We start from the raw sequence: 16,649 nt of genomic DNA, 5'->3' as shown, positions 1-16,649 counted from the left end.
GGGGAGGTGCGTGCCGTGGGCTGGAGGCAGTGGGATGCTGCCCACCCCCGGGGAAGTGCAGGATGCGCAGGCAGGGCCGGACACAGGATCAGGACCACGGCTGGGGCTCCACAGCCTGCTTTAATGGGGGAGGCGGGGCTCAGGCCTGGCGGCCAGCCCGGGGCACTGCCACGCTCACTGGAAGGAGAAGCTGCTGCTCGGCAGCCCCCCGGACCACTGGCCGATGAACTTGAGCACGTCTTGGCACACGGGACTATGGGACGTCTGCAAGAGAGAAGAGGCGGCACTGGGCACGGGCTTGCAGAGCTGGGTTGTGAGGCTGAACTCAGCTCCCTGGGAGTCAGCGCATCCCCCCGCTCCCTCCTGGGCTGCCTGGGCAATGCGAGCCCAGCCCCCGAGCATGGGCATGACCAGGCAGCAGCTGGGCCCAGCCCCCCCACCTCACCTGCCTCTTGCCCCCACGGGGGGGGGCACCGCTACACTAGGGCAGCCGCGGAGCCTGTCCCCTGGACTGGAGCGGGGTGGGGCACAGCCCTGGTCCCTGGGGCTACTGGGGATGGGCCGGGGAAAGGGGGGACCCAGCGGGATAATACACATGGGGGCTGCATGGGGCTGGGCCAGGCTCAGACCCCGTGGGAGGGCTGGGCCCAGCCAGTTCCTCTCCAGCTGAGAGGTGCTGGGCGGGGAGGGGTGGGTGGGTGGCTGCCCCCCATTCTCCCTCCCGGTGGGCACAGGCCTGTGAGTGATCAGAGCCTCTGCCTTGTCCTGCCCCTCCCATGAAGACAGGCCCTGCCCCCGCTCACCTTGACGGCCATCAGGAACTTGTTCCATGTGTCTTGGTTGGCTTCTTTCCCAGGCCGCTTGAACTCGACCTTGTTCCTCAGCACAGGGTAGCCTGGCCATAGACAGGCCGGTGAGCGGGGCCGAGCCCAGCTCCGCCCGACCCCCAGCCCTGCCGGCACCCCCCCAGGGGCTGGCCCAGGCGCTTAGCCAACAGTGCCACACTGGGCAGAGCCGGCGCGGGGACCCAGAGGTGCTGGGGGCCCAAACACACAGCACTGCCCCTGCCAGGACCCCGCCCCACACCCGAGGCCTTCGCCTGCAGTTCCCTCGCCAGTGTCTGGAGCCCCCTGCTGCCAATTCCACTCCCCAGGCCCAAACCTCCCCCTCCCCCAAGCCTGCTCCCCCCAGGCCCCAAACCTGCCCCCCACCCACCAACCCTGCCCCCCCAGCCCAAAACCTCCCCCCCAGTTGCCAATCCTGCCCCCATGGGTCCCAAACCTCTCCCCATCCTGCCCCCCCGCCAAGCCTGCCTCCCCCCCCAGGTTGCAAATCTCCCCCCCACAGCCAATCCTGCCCACCCAGGTCCGAAACTTGCCCCCCGACTCCCCAGGTTCTGATCCTGTCCCCTCTGTGCCAAACCTCCCCCCCTACTGCCAATCTGCCGCCCCCTGGGTCCCAATCCTGCCCCCCATCCCCACGGGGCTGAGGGCCCAGGGACTCACCGGTAAGCAGGCAAGGCAGGGAGCGCACGCCCGTGCTCGCGGCCACCAGCGAAGCCTCGTATGTGTCCCGCTCGTCTCGGGGCAGGACCTGCTCCAGCCGCTGGTCCATGGACATGGTGAGTACCCAGTCCCTGATCTCCTCCCGCGTCGCCTCCTGCCGCGCAGCACAGAGCACTGCTGACTCCGGGCAGCGCCCTGCGAGCCGGCCTGGCCCCGAGACCGGGGCGGGGTCAGGCCCCCAGACCCTGAACCCCCACTGACAGAGGGGGCCCGGGTCACTTGCATCCCCTGCCCGGTCCTGAGAGCTTGAGGGGGAGGGGGCTGGTCACTCACCCCCCACTCACCTGGTGCTGAGAGCTGGGGCCTCATCCCTCGCTTCCCTTACCCCCCAGTCCTGAGAGCTGGGAGCCTGGCCCCTCGACCCCCTAGCCCTCTGATCCTGAGACCTGGGGGCCTGATCCCTCCCTCCCCCCACTCACCTGGCCCTGAGACCTGGGGCCCTGGTTCCTTGTGCCATCCCCTATTGCTGGGAGCTGGGGCCCTGCTCCCTCACTTCCCCTGGCCCTGAGAGCCCGGAGCCTGGTCCCTCATGCTTAGGGTTACCATACGTCCGGTTTTTCCCGGACATGTCCGGCTTTTTGGTAATCAAACCCCCGTCCGGGGAAATTGCCAAAAAGCCGAACATGTCCGGGAAAAATACCGGCCAGGCACTTCCCCTCCCGGGCTCCAGCTGCTCTGCTCTGGCGGCGCAGGGTCCGGAGGCATGGGGGCTGCCCGAAGCCCGAGCGCTACCGGCTTCACGGTTTGCCAGGAGGCCGCCAGACCCTGCGCCCCCAGCTGGGCGCTTCCTCTCCCGGGCTCCAGCTGCGCTGGGGAAGCACCGGCCGGGGGTGCAGGGTCTGGAGGCTGCCCGGCAAACCGTGAAGCCGGTAGCGCTCAGGCAGCCCTTTTCGCGTGGGTGGGAGGGAGGAGGGGGAGTTAGGGCGGGGACTTTGGGGAAGGGGCGGGGAATGGGCAGAGTTGGGGCGGGGAAGGGGCGGAGTTGGGGCAGGGCCAGGGGTGGGAAAGGGGCGGGGCCAGGGCCCGTGGAGTGTCCTCTTTTTTTATTTTTTAAATATGGTAACGCTACTCATGCTCCCCACCCCCTGTTGCTGAGTCAGGTCCCTCACACCCCCACTTACTGCTGAGAGCTGGGCCCTGTGCTGGCCTGGGGCTGAGGGAAGCAGGGGTGGGGGGATGACACTCACAGCCACGTGCTGATGCGCTGGGAGCGGCACCTCGAAGGGGATGTCCGTGTTCTGGAAGTCGACGTGGTCCAGGGCATCGAGCGTGCCCTCTTCGATGGCCTGGGAGCAGAGGGAGAGCGCTGCAGGGGGGGCCAGCATCCTGCGGTGCCAGCCCAGGCAGCACAAACCTCCCGCACCAGCAAAGGCCCCAGCAGGGTCCCAGGAGATGCCTTTGCCACTCCTAGCGGACACACCCACGGCTCACATTAGCCCTGACCTGAGCCAGGCCCCATCCTGCGGGACCTACATTCTCTGTTCCGAGGGTACATCCTGGCATTCAGCTTTGTTCACACGAGCCCAGCACACCGCCGAGTGGGTGAGGGATGCGCGCTTTGGCGCTTCCACCTGAGACCCGAGGAAGAGCTCTGTGCAGGGCTCTCTGGGTCCAATACAAGCTAAGCCCTCCCCCCCCCCCCATCTGTCTCATACCCTGGGGCCACCCAGCTACAACAGCCCTGCCTCCAGCTTGCCAGGGGGGGCCAGGTCGCTCCGTGGAACCCACGTGTCCCCATCATGATTTACCGAGTTTTCTGTACGCTCTAAAATTTATCAGAGATTTTTATATTTCCTCCCGGATCCGCGATGAAGATATTGGAGCTGAGAGCAGCTCCGGGGCAGCGCCCATTAGAACCCCCCACGCCCCCATTGGATGACAACTGCTCATTTACTATTTGCCATCCACTAGCTAGCCGCTGGTGAATCCATTGAATGGGGTGCTGCTGATCTGGCATCGTGTTAATGTTTGTCTGGCCTGTCAGGACTAAACCGCAGCCCTGACACAAGTTTAGCAGCCAGGCGTATGAGACCTATTTCCCATAGAGCGATCAGCAAACGCGGCTGCCTTTCAATTCTCAATGGAGTGTGCCCCAGCCAACAGGACAGCGATTGACACCCTTGGCCAGGGGGCTGGGGAACTGGGTCCCCCACCTGGCCCCTGCTGCTAGGGAGTCCAGGGTTAGAATGGAAACAGGCACAGGCCCTCTACTCGGGCAGCTGGAACCTGAGTGACCGTCCTTGCCAGCTGCTCTGGGGTCCCTGCTGGGTGCCGGCCCAACAGAAGGGCAAGGAAAGGGCCGAGCTGGATGCTTTCCTTCCTGGTTCTTGAGCAGGCAGCAGCCGAAGTGTCAGGAAATGAGAACAGCTTCCCTCCCTCGTTCGGAGCCACCTCCAGGCCAGACATCATGGCCCATCTGGCCTGGAAGTCTCTAGGGTTGCGGCCGTGCTGCTCCGGACATGCAGCCAGGGCTTTGCTCGTACAAGCCACCGTTTCACTCTGTGCCATTTCCAACCTGCAGCGTTCAGCCACATGCACATTAACACAGGGCACGCTCCCCCCTGTGGGTCCCCGAGGCAGGGCTGGGACATTCTCTGTCCTTCCATAGGCACCTCCCCTGCAGCCCCCCCAACTCAGAACAGCCTGCCCCCCCCAAGAGCCGGCGCTAGGAGTAAGCAGCCTGAGCAATTGCTTAGGGCCCCGAGCAGCTCCAGGCCCCCCCCCTTCATTGTTAGTATCCCTGCTTAGGGCCCCAATGGGCTGGCACCAGCACAGCTCCCCACCCCTGTGCCGCCTTTACCCTCATCCCGATGTGCTACTCACGTCTGTGAGATCCAGGAAACGGTTCAGGAAGATGAATGCCATGTTCTCCCAGCCGACCGCCTAGTGCAGAGAAAGCAAGAATGCGTGTGAGTGGTGGGAAGCTGATGCTGCCCATCCATGCAGGCTCTAGGGAGCCCTGGCCACGTCCCACCCACTGGTGATGTGAGGAAATGCACGCTGGGCTAAGAGCAGTAACCTTCAGCCAGACAATGGGGGGCACCTGCATTGCGCCTTGCTGAGCAGCCAGGGTTCGGGGGGAAACCAGGCAACGAAGGCTTCTGGGGCAGTGAATCTGCAGGGTTCAGCGAAAACAGCAGCATCCCGCACAGCCCCGAGGCCCATCACAGCCCCAGCTACACCAGAGGCAGGTGTGAGACAGTAAGACCGCCAAGCAGCAGATGTGTGATAACTTGCCCCCATGAGGGTCTCATCCTGGGCACTCATACTTAGAGCTCAGATTATTTATTTGTGGGCTTGTCGAGATGAACAGTGAGTGTGCAGCAAGCTGGGGCATGAATTTACCGCGCACTAGCCTGCTCTGCACTCCCCGGCTCTGGCCCCTTCACAACACAACAGCCAATAGACAGCTAACAAGGCTACAAAAGAATGGGAAAGAAAAACCTGGAGGCAGCTCCCTCCAGGCTCTGGGCTCTCTTCCTTCACTGCACACTGCAGGGCTCACTGGGGGTTCAGAGCAAGTCTCAGTCTGTTCCTCTTTTAGTTCAGGGGATGCACACCCTCCTCTGCGACAGCAGGGGCTCTGCTAGCCTCTCTCCAGGGCCAGAGCTCCACAACCTGGTCCAGTCCCAGGTCTGTCCCCAGCTCAGGTGAGGTCCCTCCTTGTAACTCCTCGGGCAGGGCCACTCCAGGCCAGAGCAGCTCCTTAACCCCTTCCGTGCCAGTGCAAGGTCTGCACACCCCATCACACATAAACATAAGAACGGCCATACTAGGTCAGACCAATGGTCCATCTACCCTAGTGCCCTGTTTTCCGACAGTGGCCGATGCCACAACTACAGTATAAGGTGTCAATCAACAATTAATCTATACACCTATCTATGACATTAACTTTGAAAATTCATGGTGATCGGGGGAGGTCCCGGACGATTGGAAAAAGGCTAATGTAGTGCCCATCTTTAAACAAGGGAAGAAGGAGAATCCAGGGAACTACAGACTGGTCAGCCTCACCTCAGTCCCCGGAAAAATCATGGAGCAGGTCCTCAAGGAATCCATTTTGAAGCATTGGAGGGTGATCAGGAACAGTCAACATAGATTCACCAAGGGCAAGTCATGCCTGAGCAACCTAATTGCCTTCAATGATGAGATAACTGGCTCTGTGGATATGGGGAAAGCGGTGGATGTGATCTATCTTGACTTTAGCAAAGCTTTTGATACGGTCTCCCACAGTATTCTTGCCAGTAAGTTAAAGAAGTATGGATTGGATGAATGGACTATAAGGTGGATAGAAAGCTGGCTAGATCGTCAGGCTCAACGGGTAGTGATCAACGGTTTGATGTCTAGTTGGCAGCTGGTATCAAGCGGAGTGCCCCAGGGGTTGGTCCTGGGGCCGGTTTTGTTCAACATCTTCATTAATTAACTGGATGATGGGATTAATTGCACCCTCAGCAAGTTCACAGATGACACTAAACTGGGGGGAGAGGTAGATACACTGGAGGGTAGGGATAGGGTCCAGAGTGACCTAGACAAATTGGAGGATTGGGCCAAAAAAAATCTGATAAGGGTCAACAACAAGGACAAGTGCAGAGTCCTGCAGTTAGGATGAAAGAATCCCATGCACTGCTACAGACTAGGGACCGAGTGGCTAAGCAGCAGTTCTGCAGAAAAGGACCTGGGGATTACAGTGGATGAGAAGCTGGATATGAGTCAACAGTGTGCTCTTGTTGCCAAGAAGGCTAACGGCATATTGGGCTGCATTAGTAGGAGCATTGCCAGCAGATCGAGGGAAGTGATTATTTCCCTCTAATCAGCACTGGTGAGGCCTCATTTGGAGTACTGTGTCCAGTTTTGGGCCCCCCACTACAGAAAGGATGTGGGCAAACTGGAGAGAGTCCAGCGGAGGGCAACGAAAATGATTAGGTGGCTGGGGCACATGACTTACAAGGAGAGGCTGAGGGAACTGGGCTTATTTAGTCTGCAGAAGAGAAGAGTGGGGGTGGGGGGGAGATTTGATAGCAGCCTTCAACTACCTGAAGGGAGGTTCCAAAGAGAATGGAGCTCGGCTGTTCTCAGTGGTGGCAGATGACCGAACAAAGAGCAATGGGCAACAGAAGTTACTAGATCACAGGCCCTGGTTCTCATGGGGGACTTCAATCACCCCGATATCTGCTGGGAGAGCAATACAGCGGTGCACAGACAATCCAGGAAGTTTTTGGAAAGTGTAGGGGACAATTTCCTGGTGCAAGTGCTAGAGGAACCAACTAGGGGCAGAGCTCTTCTTGACCTGCTGCTCGCAAACAGGGAAGAATTAGTAGGGGAAGCAAAAGTGGATGGGAACCTGGGAGGCAGTGACCATGAGATGGTCGAGTTCAGGATTCTGACACAAGGAAGAAAGGAGAGCAGCAAAATATTTACCCTGGACTTCAGAAAAGCAGACTTTGACTCCCTCAGGGAACTGATGGGCAGGATCCCCATGGAGAATAACATGAGGGGGAAAGGAGTCCAGGAGAGCTGGCTGTATTTTAAAGAATCCTTATTGAGGTTGCAGGAACAAACCATCCCGATGTGTAGAAAGAATAGTAAATATGGCAGGCGACCAGCTTGGCTTAACAGTGAAATCCTTGCTGATTTTAAACACAAAAAAGAAGCTTACAAGAAGTGGAAGCTTGGACAAATGACCAGGGAGGAGTATAAAAATATTGCTCAGGCATGCAGGAGTGAAATCAGGAAGGCCAAATCACACTTGGAGTTGCAGCTAGCAAGGGATATTAAGAGTAACAAGAAGGGTTTCTTCAGGTATGTTAGCAACAAGAAGAAGGTCAAGGAAAGTGTGGGCCCCTTACTGAATGAGGGAGGCAACCTAGTGACAGAGGATGTGGAAAAAGCTAATGTATTCAATGCTTTTTTTGCCTTTGTCTTCATGAACAAGGTCAGCTCCCAGACTACTGCACTGGGCAGCACAGTATGGGGAGGAGGTGACCAGCCCTCTGTGGAGAAAGAAGTGGTTCAGGACTATTTAGAAAAGCTGGACGAGCACAAGTCCATGGGGCCGGATGCGCTGCACCCAAGGGTGTTAAAGGAGTTGGCGAATGTGATTGCAGAGCCATTGGCCATTATCTTTGAAAACTCATGGCGATCCGGGGCGGTCCCGGATGACTGGAAAAAGGCTAATGTAGTGCCCATCTTTAAAAAAGGGAAGAAGGAGGATCCGGGGAACTACAAGCCAGTCAGCCTCACCTCAGTCCCTGGAAAAATCATGGAGCAGGTCCTCAAGGAATCAATTCCGAAGCACTTAGAGGAGAGGAAAGTGATCAGGAACAGTCAGCATGGATTCAACAAGGGCAAGTCGTGCCTGACTAACCTAATTGCCATCCACTGGGTCTGTGGATGAGGGGAAAGCAGTGGATGTGTTATTCCTTGACTTTAGCAAAGCTTTTGATACGGTCACCCCAGTATTCTTGCCAGCAAGTTAAAGAAGTATGGGCTGGATGAATGGACTATAAGGTGGACAGAAAGCTGGCTAGATCGTCAGGCTCAACAGGTAGTGATCAACGGCTCCATGTCTAGTTGGCAGCCGATATTAAGCGGAGTGCCCCAAGGGTTGGTCCTGGGGCCGGTTTTGTTCAATATCTTCATTAATGATCTGGAGGATGGCGTGGACTGCACTCTCAGCAAGTTTGCAGATGACACTAATTTGGGAGGAGTGGTAGATACGCTGGAGGGTAGGGATAGGATACAGAGGGACCTAGACAAATTAGAGGATTGGGCCAAAAGAAATCTGATGAGGTTGTTTAGTCTGCAGAAGAGAAGAATGAGGGGGGATTTGATAGCTGCTTTCAACTACCTGAAAGGGGATTCCAAAGAGAATGGATCTAGACTGTTCTCAGTGGTAGCAGATGACTAGGAGGGTGGTGAAGCACTGGAATGGGTTACCTAGGGAGGTGGTGGAATCTCCTTCCTTAGAGGTTTTTAAGGTCAGGCTTGAGAAAGCCCTGGCTGGGATGATTTAGTTGGGGATTGGTCCTGCTTTGAGCAGGGGGTTGGACTAGATGACCTCCTGAGGTCCCTTCCAACCCTGATATTCTATGATTCTATGACGCTGGTAGAGCAGGTGCCAGCTCTTGCCAAGGCTGTAGGCATCAGCTGAGCACAGACAAACTCATAGCTGGAAAACAAACCAGCTCACCTGTATGCTAGTATTCTTTAAGACAGGTGCTAGCCTTTGAGGACGTCTAAGTTGCTGCCTGCATTAATCGGACTTGTAATGCCTGTATCCTGTGCTGTAAGGTGATATGTACGTTTTGCTTTGTAATGGTATAAATGCCTGCTCTGGACTTGTGAACCCTGGCAGGAGTGGTTGCCGTGCCCATCAAGAAGGACTATCAAAACTAAATGGGCCATTGTGGAACATCATGATACAAAGACTGGGTTGACGGCCCTCTCACCCCCAGGAAGGTGCTACTGTCAAGAAAGTTGGTCCCATCAGTGTGAATTCTGGGAGAAGAGAATAAAGATAGCTGACATGACACTTTTTCATCTCTGCTGTCTGGACTCTCACAGGACTGGAGCTAGGAAACAAAAGCAGGGATCCCCAGGGTCAACCTGGGTTACACCTAAAAGACATTCAGTGCTGACCGATTACTGCAACTCTGTCACCTTTTGGAGCCACAGACTGTAACTCATTTGTGTATATATGTTACCTGCTTTAACCTGTAAATAACTCTCATTTCTTTTCCTAGTTAATACACGCTGAGTTAGTTTACTGTAGGATTGGCTACAAGCGCTGTCTTTGGTGTGAGATCTGAGGTAAAAATTGACCTGGGGTAAGTGACTGGTCTCTTGGGACTGAGGCAATCTGAACCTTTTGTAATCTTTGCTATATGGCAACCAAAGAATCACATAGTCCAGCTTGCCTGGGTGGCAGAGAGACAGGAGGGCCCAAGGGGCCTGTCAGGGACTCCATGGTAAGGCTGTTCTAGTGCTTCCAGAGCCCACGTTTGTTACTGGGTTGGTGGCAGCTAACTATAGGACACACCACCAGCATGGGGCGTCCGCCCCGCTTTCTGACAGCCTGCCAGGAGTGTGGCACTCACGGGCGTGAGCCGCTCCAGGCAGCGGGAGGGTACACGACCCTCCCAATTATTAAGTGTATTTACAAAATCACTATTTCAGCCTGAAGCCTGGGAGTTTTGCCAGCACGAGCGTATTTTATGAGCGTGTGCATGAGCCCATGTGTCACGCACCATCAGTCCGATCGGATGAGCACAGCGAATGGGGGGCGTTCGTCTCCACTGCCCCGGTGGGTCATGCACTGGCTGTGCAGTGAGAGGTAGACAGGAGGCTCATGTTTGCCCCCCCCCTTCCCCCCCGTACTGGAGTGCGCCCGCAGGGGCCACCGGGGGCAGGTAGAGCGTGAGACGCAGCCTGTGGTTGGCGGGATGACACCAGTGCCCCAAGCACCACTGACAGTCTCTGGCTCACCTCCCATCACACCCTTCCTGCACAGTCTGCGGAGGGGGGGGGGAAGCTGGAGGGGCGATAGCAGAGGAGGTGGTGATGGCAGAGGAGGTCCAGGCCAGGGACTGGTCAAGATAATTAAGGACCCTAAGTGGCACAGGAGGGCAGCTTTCCTGGCCAGATCCTCCCGGTCTCCCCAATCGGGGTGGGGGCTAGGAATGCAATGCGGGGGAATCGCTGACCCCCAGGGCCCCATGCCCATCCCTCTCTCCCTAACCCTCCCACCCTCCCCAATCTGAGGACACCCACTCCCCTGCCAGGCCCGTCACCCTCTCCTCATGCCCCATGGGATACATGCTCATGGAGAACCCCCGAGGAGGGGCATTTGCAGCCACATTGGCCAAGGGGCTGGTGGATGGTGGGGGCAGGAGCCCACCAGGCAGGAGGGAGGGAGGGAGGGAGGGAAAGCTGCCAGAGAAGGACCCACTCCCCCACTGCAGACAGAGAGCCCATGGGAGCCAGGTGACCAGGCCCTCCTGCCACTGGCTCCTGTATATCAGGCTGCCTCTTACCTTGGCTGCTGTGCCAGCTTCATAAAAGGCCTTGTCTGCGGGGATGAGCTCGGTGTGGCGCAGAAGGGAGATGGAGAGCTTGGCCGCCACGATATCCTGAGGGCAAAGATGCCTTGAGAGCCACCCGGAGCCAACACGTATGAGAGACAGTGACCCAGTCCGGATCCCGAGCGCCCAATGTCTGAGTCACGGAGATCCCTGCCCAGATCCCTAGTGCCCAGTGTCTGAGTCCCAGAGATCTCTGCCCAGATCCCTAGTGCCCAGTGTCTGAGTCCCGGAGAGCCCTGCCCTCCCTCTGCCCTGCCCAGATCCCTAACGCCCAATGTCTGAGCCCCGGAGAGCCCTGCCCAGATCCCCAACGCCCAATGTCTGAGCCCCGGAGAGCCCTGCCCAGATCCCCAACGCCCAATGTCTGAGTCCCGGAGATCCCTGCCCAGATCCCCAACGCCCAATGTCTGAGTCCCGGAGATCCCTGCCCAGATCCCTAGTGCCCAGTGTCTGAGTCCCGGAGATCCCTGCCCTCCCTCTGCCCTGCCCAGACCCCCAGCGCCCAGTGTCTGAGTCCCGGAGATCCCTGCCCAGATCCCCAGCGCCCAATGTCTGAGTCCCGGAGATCCCTGCCTTCCCTCTGCCCTGCCCAGAACCCTAGTGCCCAGTGTCTGAGTCCCGGAGATCCCTGCCCAGATCCCCAGCGCCCAATGTCTGAGTCCCGGAGATCCCTGCCCAGATCCCCAGCGCCCAATGTCTGAGTCCCGGAGATCCCTGCCCAGACCCCCAGCGCCCAGTGTCTGAATCCCGGAGATCCCTGCCCAGATCCCTAGTGCCCAGTGTCTGAGTCCCGGAGATCCCTGCCCTCCCTCTGCCCTGCCCAGACCCCCAGCGCCCAGTGTCTGAGTCCCGGAGATCCCTGCCCAGATCCCTAGTGCCCAGTGTCTGAGTCCCGGAGATCCCTGCCCAGATCCCAAGCGCCCAATGTCTGAGTCTCGGAGATCCCTGCCCAGATCCCTAGTGCCCAGTGTCTGAGTCCCGGAGATCCCTGCCCAGATCCCTAGTGACCAGTGTCTGAGCCCCGGAGATCCCTGCCCAGATCCCTAGTGCCCAATGTCTGAGTCCCAGAGAGCCCTGCCTAGATCCCCAGTGCCCAATGTCTGAGTCCCGGAGATCCCTGCCCTCCCTCTGCCCTGCCCAGACCCCCAGCGCCCAATGTCTGAGTCCCGGAGAGCCCTGCCCAGACCCCCAGCGCCCAATGTCTGAGTCCCGGAGATCCCTGCCCAGATCCCCAGTGCCCAATGTCTGAGTCCCGGAGATCCCTGCCCAGATCCCTAGTGACCAGTGTCTGAGCCCCGGAGATCCCTGCCCAGATCCCTAGTGCCCAATGTCTGAGTCACGGAGATCCCTGACCTCCCACTGCCCTGCCCAGACCCCCAGTGCCCAATGTCTGAGTCCCGGAGATCCCTGCCCAGATCCCTAGTGCCCAGTGTCTGAGTTCCGGAGATCCCTGCCCAGACCCCCAGCGCCCAGTGTCTGAGTCCCGCAGATCCCTGCCCAGATCCCTAGTCCCCAGTGTCTGAGTCCCAGAGATCCCTCCCCAGATCCTTAGTGCCCAGTGTCTGAGTCCCGGAGATCCCTGCCCAGATCCCCAGCGCCCAATGACTGAGTCCCGGAGATCCCTGCCCAGATCCCCAGCGCCCAATGTCTGAGTCCCAGAGATCCCTGCCCAGACCCCCAGCGCCCAGTGTCTGAGTCCCGGAGATCCCTGCCCAGATCCCTAGTGCCCAGTGTCTGAGTCCCGGAGATCCCTGCCCAGATCCCTAGTGCCCAATGTCTGAGTCCCAGAGATCCCTGCCCAGATCCTTAGTGCCCAATGTCTGAGTCCCGGAGATCCCTGCCCAGATCTCCAGCGCCCAGTGTCTGAGCCCCGGAGATCCCTACCCAGACCCCCAGCGCCCAGTGTCTGAGTCCCGGAGATCCCTGCCCAGATCCCTAGTGCCCAGTGTCTGAGCCCCGGAGAGCCCTGCCCAGATCTCCAGCGCCCAATGTCTGAGCCCCGGAGATCCCTGCCCAGACCCCCAGCGCCCAGTGTCTGAGCCCCGGAGAGCCCTGCCCAGATCCCTAGTGCCCAGAGTCTGAGTCCCGGACAGCCCTGCCCAGATCCCTAGTGCCCAGTGTCTGAGTCCCGGAGATCCCTGCCCAGACCCCCAGCGCCCAATGTCTGAGTCCCGGAGATCCCTGCCCAGACCCCCAGCGCCCAATGTCTGAGTCCCGGAGATCCCTGCCCAGATCCCTAGTGCCCAGTGTCTGAGTCCCGGAGAGCCCTGCCCAGATCCCTAGTGCCCAGTGTCTGAGTCCCGGAGATCCCTGCCCAGATCCCCAGCGCCCAATGTCTGAGTCCCGGAGATCCCTGCCCAGACCCCGAGCGCCCAGTGTCTGAGCCCCGGAGAGCCCTGCCCAGATCCCTAGTGCCCAGTGTCTGAGTCCCGGAGATCCCTGCCCAGATCCCTAGTGCCCAGTGTCTGAGTCACGGAGATCCCTGCCCAGATCCCCAGCGCCCAATGTCTGAGTCCCGGAGATCCCTGCCCAGATCCCCAGCGCCCAATGTCTGAGTCCCGGAGATCCCTGCCCAGACCCCCAGCAACCAGTGTCTGAGCCCCGGAGAGCCCTGTCCTCTCTTCCCAGCACCCAGTGTCTGAGCCCCGGAGAGCCCTGTCCTCTCTCTGCCCTGCCTGGATCCCCAGCTGCTGCTAGGGCTCCTCCCGTGCGCTGGCTCGCAGCGTGTCACTCTGCTCTCACAGCAGGGATCCCCAATGCCACCCCTGGCTCTGGCGGGCCCGGGGCACCGTTCCCACATTCCCCCAGGCAGCACCCTCTGCAATGGCTGAATGCACCGGAGAGGGCCACAACCTGGTGTTTTGCCTCCAGAGCCCCCTGCCCATGGATCCCAGGGATGGAGGCCGAGCAGAGGGCACGGCAGACCTTACCAGCTGCTTCACACCCTGCGCGGCGGAGCGGGTGGCATAGTAGTGCGATATCAGCAGCATGGTCTCAAACTCCTCGTGTGCGGGGGTGTTCGCTTCGCTGGACTTCACCAGGTTCTCACACTGCAGAGAGAGGGAGCGTGTGAGCATGTGGGGCCCGTGGCAGCCAGGCCACAGAGCATGCAGGGCAGAGCAGGAGGTGGGGGGCAGGGCAGAGCAGGGGGTGGGGGGCTGGGCGGGGAAGCAGTGGATGCTAAGCAGCGCTGCGAGGGGTTGGAAGGGGCAAAGGGAGCTGAGACACTGAGCAGTGGGGGGCAGAGGGAGCCGTGGGCGCTGAGCAGTGGGGGGCAGAGGGAGCCGTGGGCGCTGAGCAGTGGGGGAGGGGCAAAGGGAGCTGAGACACTGAGCAGTGGGGGGCAGAGGGAGCCGTGGGCGCTGAGCACTGGGGGGGGGGCAGAGGGAGCCGTGGGCGCTGAGCAGTGGGGGGCAGAGGGAGCTGTGGGCACTGAGCAGTGGGGGGCAGCGGTAGCCGTGGGCGCTGAGCAGCGCCGGGGGCTGGGGGGGCAGAGCTCTGAGCTCCGCTGCGGGTAGGGGTCTCGCCAGCAGGGGCAGCGCGGTTGCACTCACCAGGTTGAAGAGGACGTCGCGCAGGTCGGCCCAGCTGGGATAGGCCTCAGTGCTGTTCATGCTGGGCGCGTTCACCATCTCCACAAAGAGACGCTTGTAGATGTTGAAATTCTGCATGAGAGGGGAAGCCACATATCCTGGGCACCGGGTGGGAGCTGAGGGGAGCCCCAGTCTCCCCCGCCGCGCGAGGGAACATAGACGGGGGGGTCCCAGCAGCTCCACACGCACACAGTATCCTGCAGCGACGTGTCCAGCCAGCATGCAGGGAGCAGTGGTCCCAGAACTGCCCCCTGGCAACGCAGGCTCCTCCCCAGGCCTCTCTCTACAGCCCAGAGTCTCCCAGGAAAGAACAAGACAAAGTGGCACCTGGCAGGACCTTGGCCTGTCCCCAAACGCAGCACATGTGGGGTAGATCCTCAGCCTCCTCCCCATCTCCTCTGCACAGGAGGCAGAGGGAGCGGCAAGTGGCCGCAGACCCAGCGGGGAGGGGCCCCTGGGGGTGTAGAGCTGGGTCCTACACCACCTTCCCTACAGACATGGCCCGGAGAGAGAGCGGCATGGCCAGAGCACAAGGCCCCTGCCCGGTGCTGCACTGAACATCTCCTTTACCTGCAGGTTGGCAGGGGCTCCGTGCTGGACATACAGGCTCAGCGCTTTGTCATAGCTGCCTTCCCGGATGAGGTGGGTTGCGTACAGAGCGACGTACTTGTGCAGGACCTTATAATTCTGGAGCAGGGACAGAGAGAGGAAGCAATGGCCGGGTCAGGCTTTAGATCCAGATCCTCTGTAGAACTTACTCACAATCTCATGATTTACTCCTCCACTCATTTGGGTGTAACCTCGGCATTTTACCAGCAGTGATTTGATATTTTCTATCAGACCACTGATCTGGATATAGAACAGCACTGGACCGAGAACAGAGCGCTTCTGGACCCCACTAGAAACACTCCCGTTAGACAAAGATTTCCTATTCAGCCACTTCTTACAATCTACCATGTAAACAGCTTTTGATCCACTTATTATGGACTGCAATGATTTTGTATAATGCTAAATTTTTCATCATGTCATAGAATTATAGAATATCAGGGTTGGAAGGGACCTCAGGAGGTCATCTAGTCCAACCCCCTGCTCAAAGCAGGACCAATTCCCAACTAAACCATCCCAGCCAGGGCTTTGTCAAGCCTGACCTTAAAAACTTCTAAGGATGGATGCATTTGTCCTTGTTAAATTTCATCCTATTTACTTCAGGCCATTTCTCCAGTTTGTCCAGATCATTTTGAATTTTAACCCTGTCCTCCAAAGCACCTGCAACATGCACATGGCTTTTCTTGTTTTATTTTTTGCCCTCCTTATGTACAATAGAGAAATCCTTGCTTGGGCAAAATTCCCATGGAAATCTGAGTAAATTCATCTGGCAGTTTTGTCTCTTAGGACGGAAGAATCCCATGCACCGCTACAGGCTGGGGACCGACTGGCTAAGCAGCAGTTCTGCAGAAAAGGACCTGGGAATTACAGTGGATGAGAAGCTGGATATGAGTCAACAGTGTGCCCTTGTTGCCAAGAAGGCTAACGGCATTTTGGGCTGCATTAGTATGAGCATTGCCAGCAGATCGAGGGAAGTGATTATTCCCCTCTATTCGGCACTGGTGAGGCCACATCTGGAGAACTGTGTCCAGTTTTGGGGGCCCCACTACAGAAAGGATGTGGACAAATTGGGGAGAGGCCAGCGGAGGGCAAAGAAAATGATCGGGGCCTGGGGCACATGACTTATGAGGAGAGGCTGAGGGAACTGGGATTGTTTAGTCTGCAGAAGAGAAGAGTGAGGGGGGATTTGATAGCAGCCTTCAACTACCTGAGGGGAGGTTCCAAAGAGGTTGGATCTAGACTGTTCTCAGTGGTGGCAGATGACAGAACAAGGAGTAATGGTCTCAAGTTGCAGTGGGGGAGGTTTAGGTTGGATATTAGGAAAAACTATTTCACTAGGAGGGTGGTGAAGCACTGGAATGGGTTACCTAGGGAGGGGGTGAAATCTCCTTCCTTAGAGGTTTTTAAGGTCAGGCTTGACAAAGCCCTGGCTGGGATGATTTAGTTGGGGTTGGTCCTGCTTTGAGCAGGGGATTGGACTAGATGACCTCCTGAGGTCTCTTCCAACCCTGATATTCTATGATTCTATGTGGGCGTACCATGGATTTATATAGATGCAATATGATATTTTCTGTCTTTTCTAATGTTTCTCAACATTCTGTTTGCTTTTTTGACTGCCGCTGCACATTGAGCGGATGTTTTCAGAGAATTATCCACAATGACTACACGATCTCTTTCTTGAGTGATAACAGTTAATTTAGACCCTATCATTTTATAGGTATAGTTAGGATTATGTTTTCCAATGTGCATTACTTTGCATTTATCAACACTGAATTTCTCCTGCCATTTTCTTGCCCAGTCACCCAGTT

General features: G+C 58.1%; 1 protein-coding gene across 2 annotated transcripts in view; it reads right to left on the bottom strand.

The window, feature by feature from the left end:
* Positions 1-115: 115 nt before the first annotated feature.
* Positions 116-16,649, bottom strand: part of IFT172 (intraflagellar transport 172) — a 98,356-nt gene continuing 81,822 nt past the window's right edge. For both annotated transcript variants that reach the window (XM_065400807.1, XM_065400808.1), the window contains exons 40-48: positions 14,806-14,922; positions 14,197-14,307; positions 13,573-13,692; positions 10,595-10,690; positions 4,389-4,448; positions 2,753-2,851; positions 1,506-1,659; positions 804-895; positions 116-264 (exon numbers count right to left, since the gene is read on the bottom strand). In XM_065400807.1, the coding sequence (XP_065256879.1) occupies positions 175-264; positions 804-895; positions 1,506-1,659; positions 2,753-2,851; positions 4,389-4,448; positions 10,595-10,690; positions 13,573-13,692; positions 14,197-14,307; positions 14,806-14,922 (939 nt within the window). In that variant the 3' untranslated portion in view covers positions 116-174. The remainder of the gene's footprint in view (positions 265-803; positions 896-1,505; positions 1,660-2,752; positions 2,852-4,388; positions 4,449-10,594; positions 10,691-13,572; positions 13,693-14,196; positions 14,308-14,805; positions 14,923-16,649) is intronic.

This window comes from Emys orbicularis, chromosome 3 (genome assembly GCF_028017835.1).
Source record: "Emys orbicularis isolate rEmyOrb1 chromosome 3, rEmyOrb1.hap1, whole genome shotgun sequence".
Taxonomy (NCBI): Eukaryota; Metazoa; Chordata; order Testudines; family Emydidae; genus Emys; species Emys orbicularis.
This window is presented reverse-complemented; position numbering and strand designations above follow the sequence as displayed.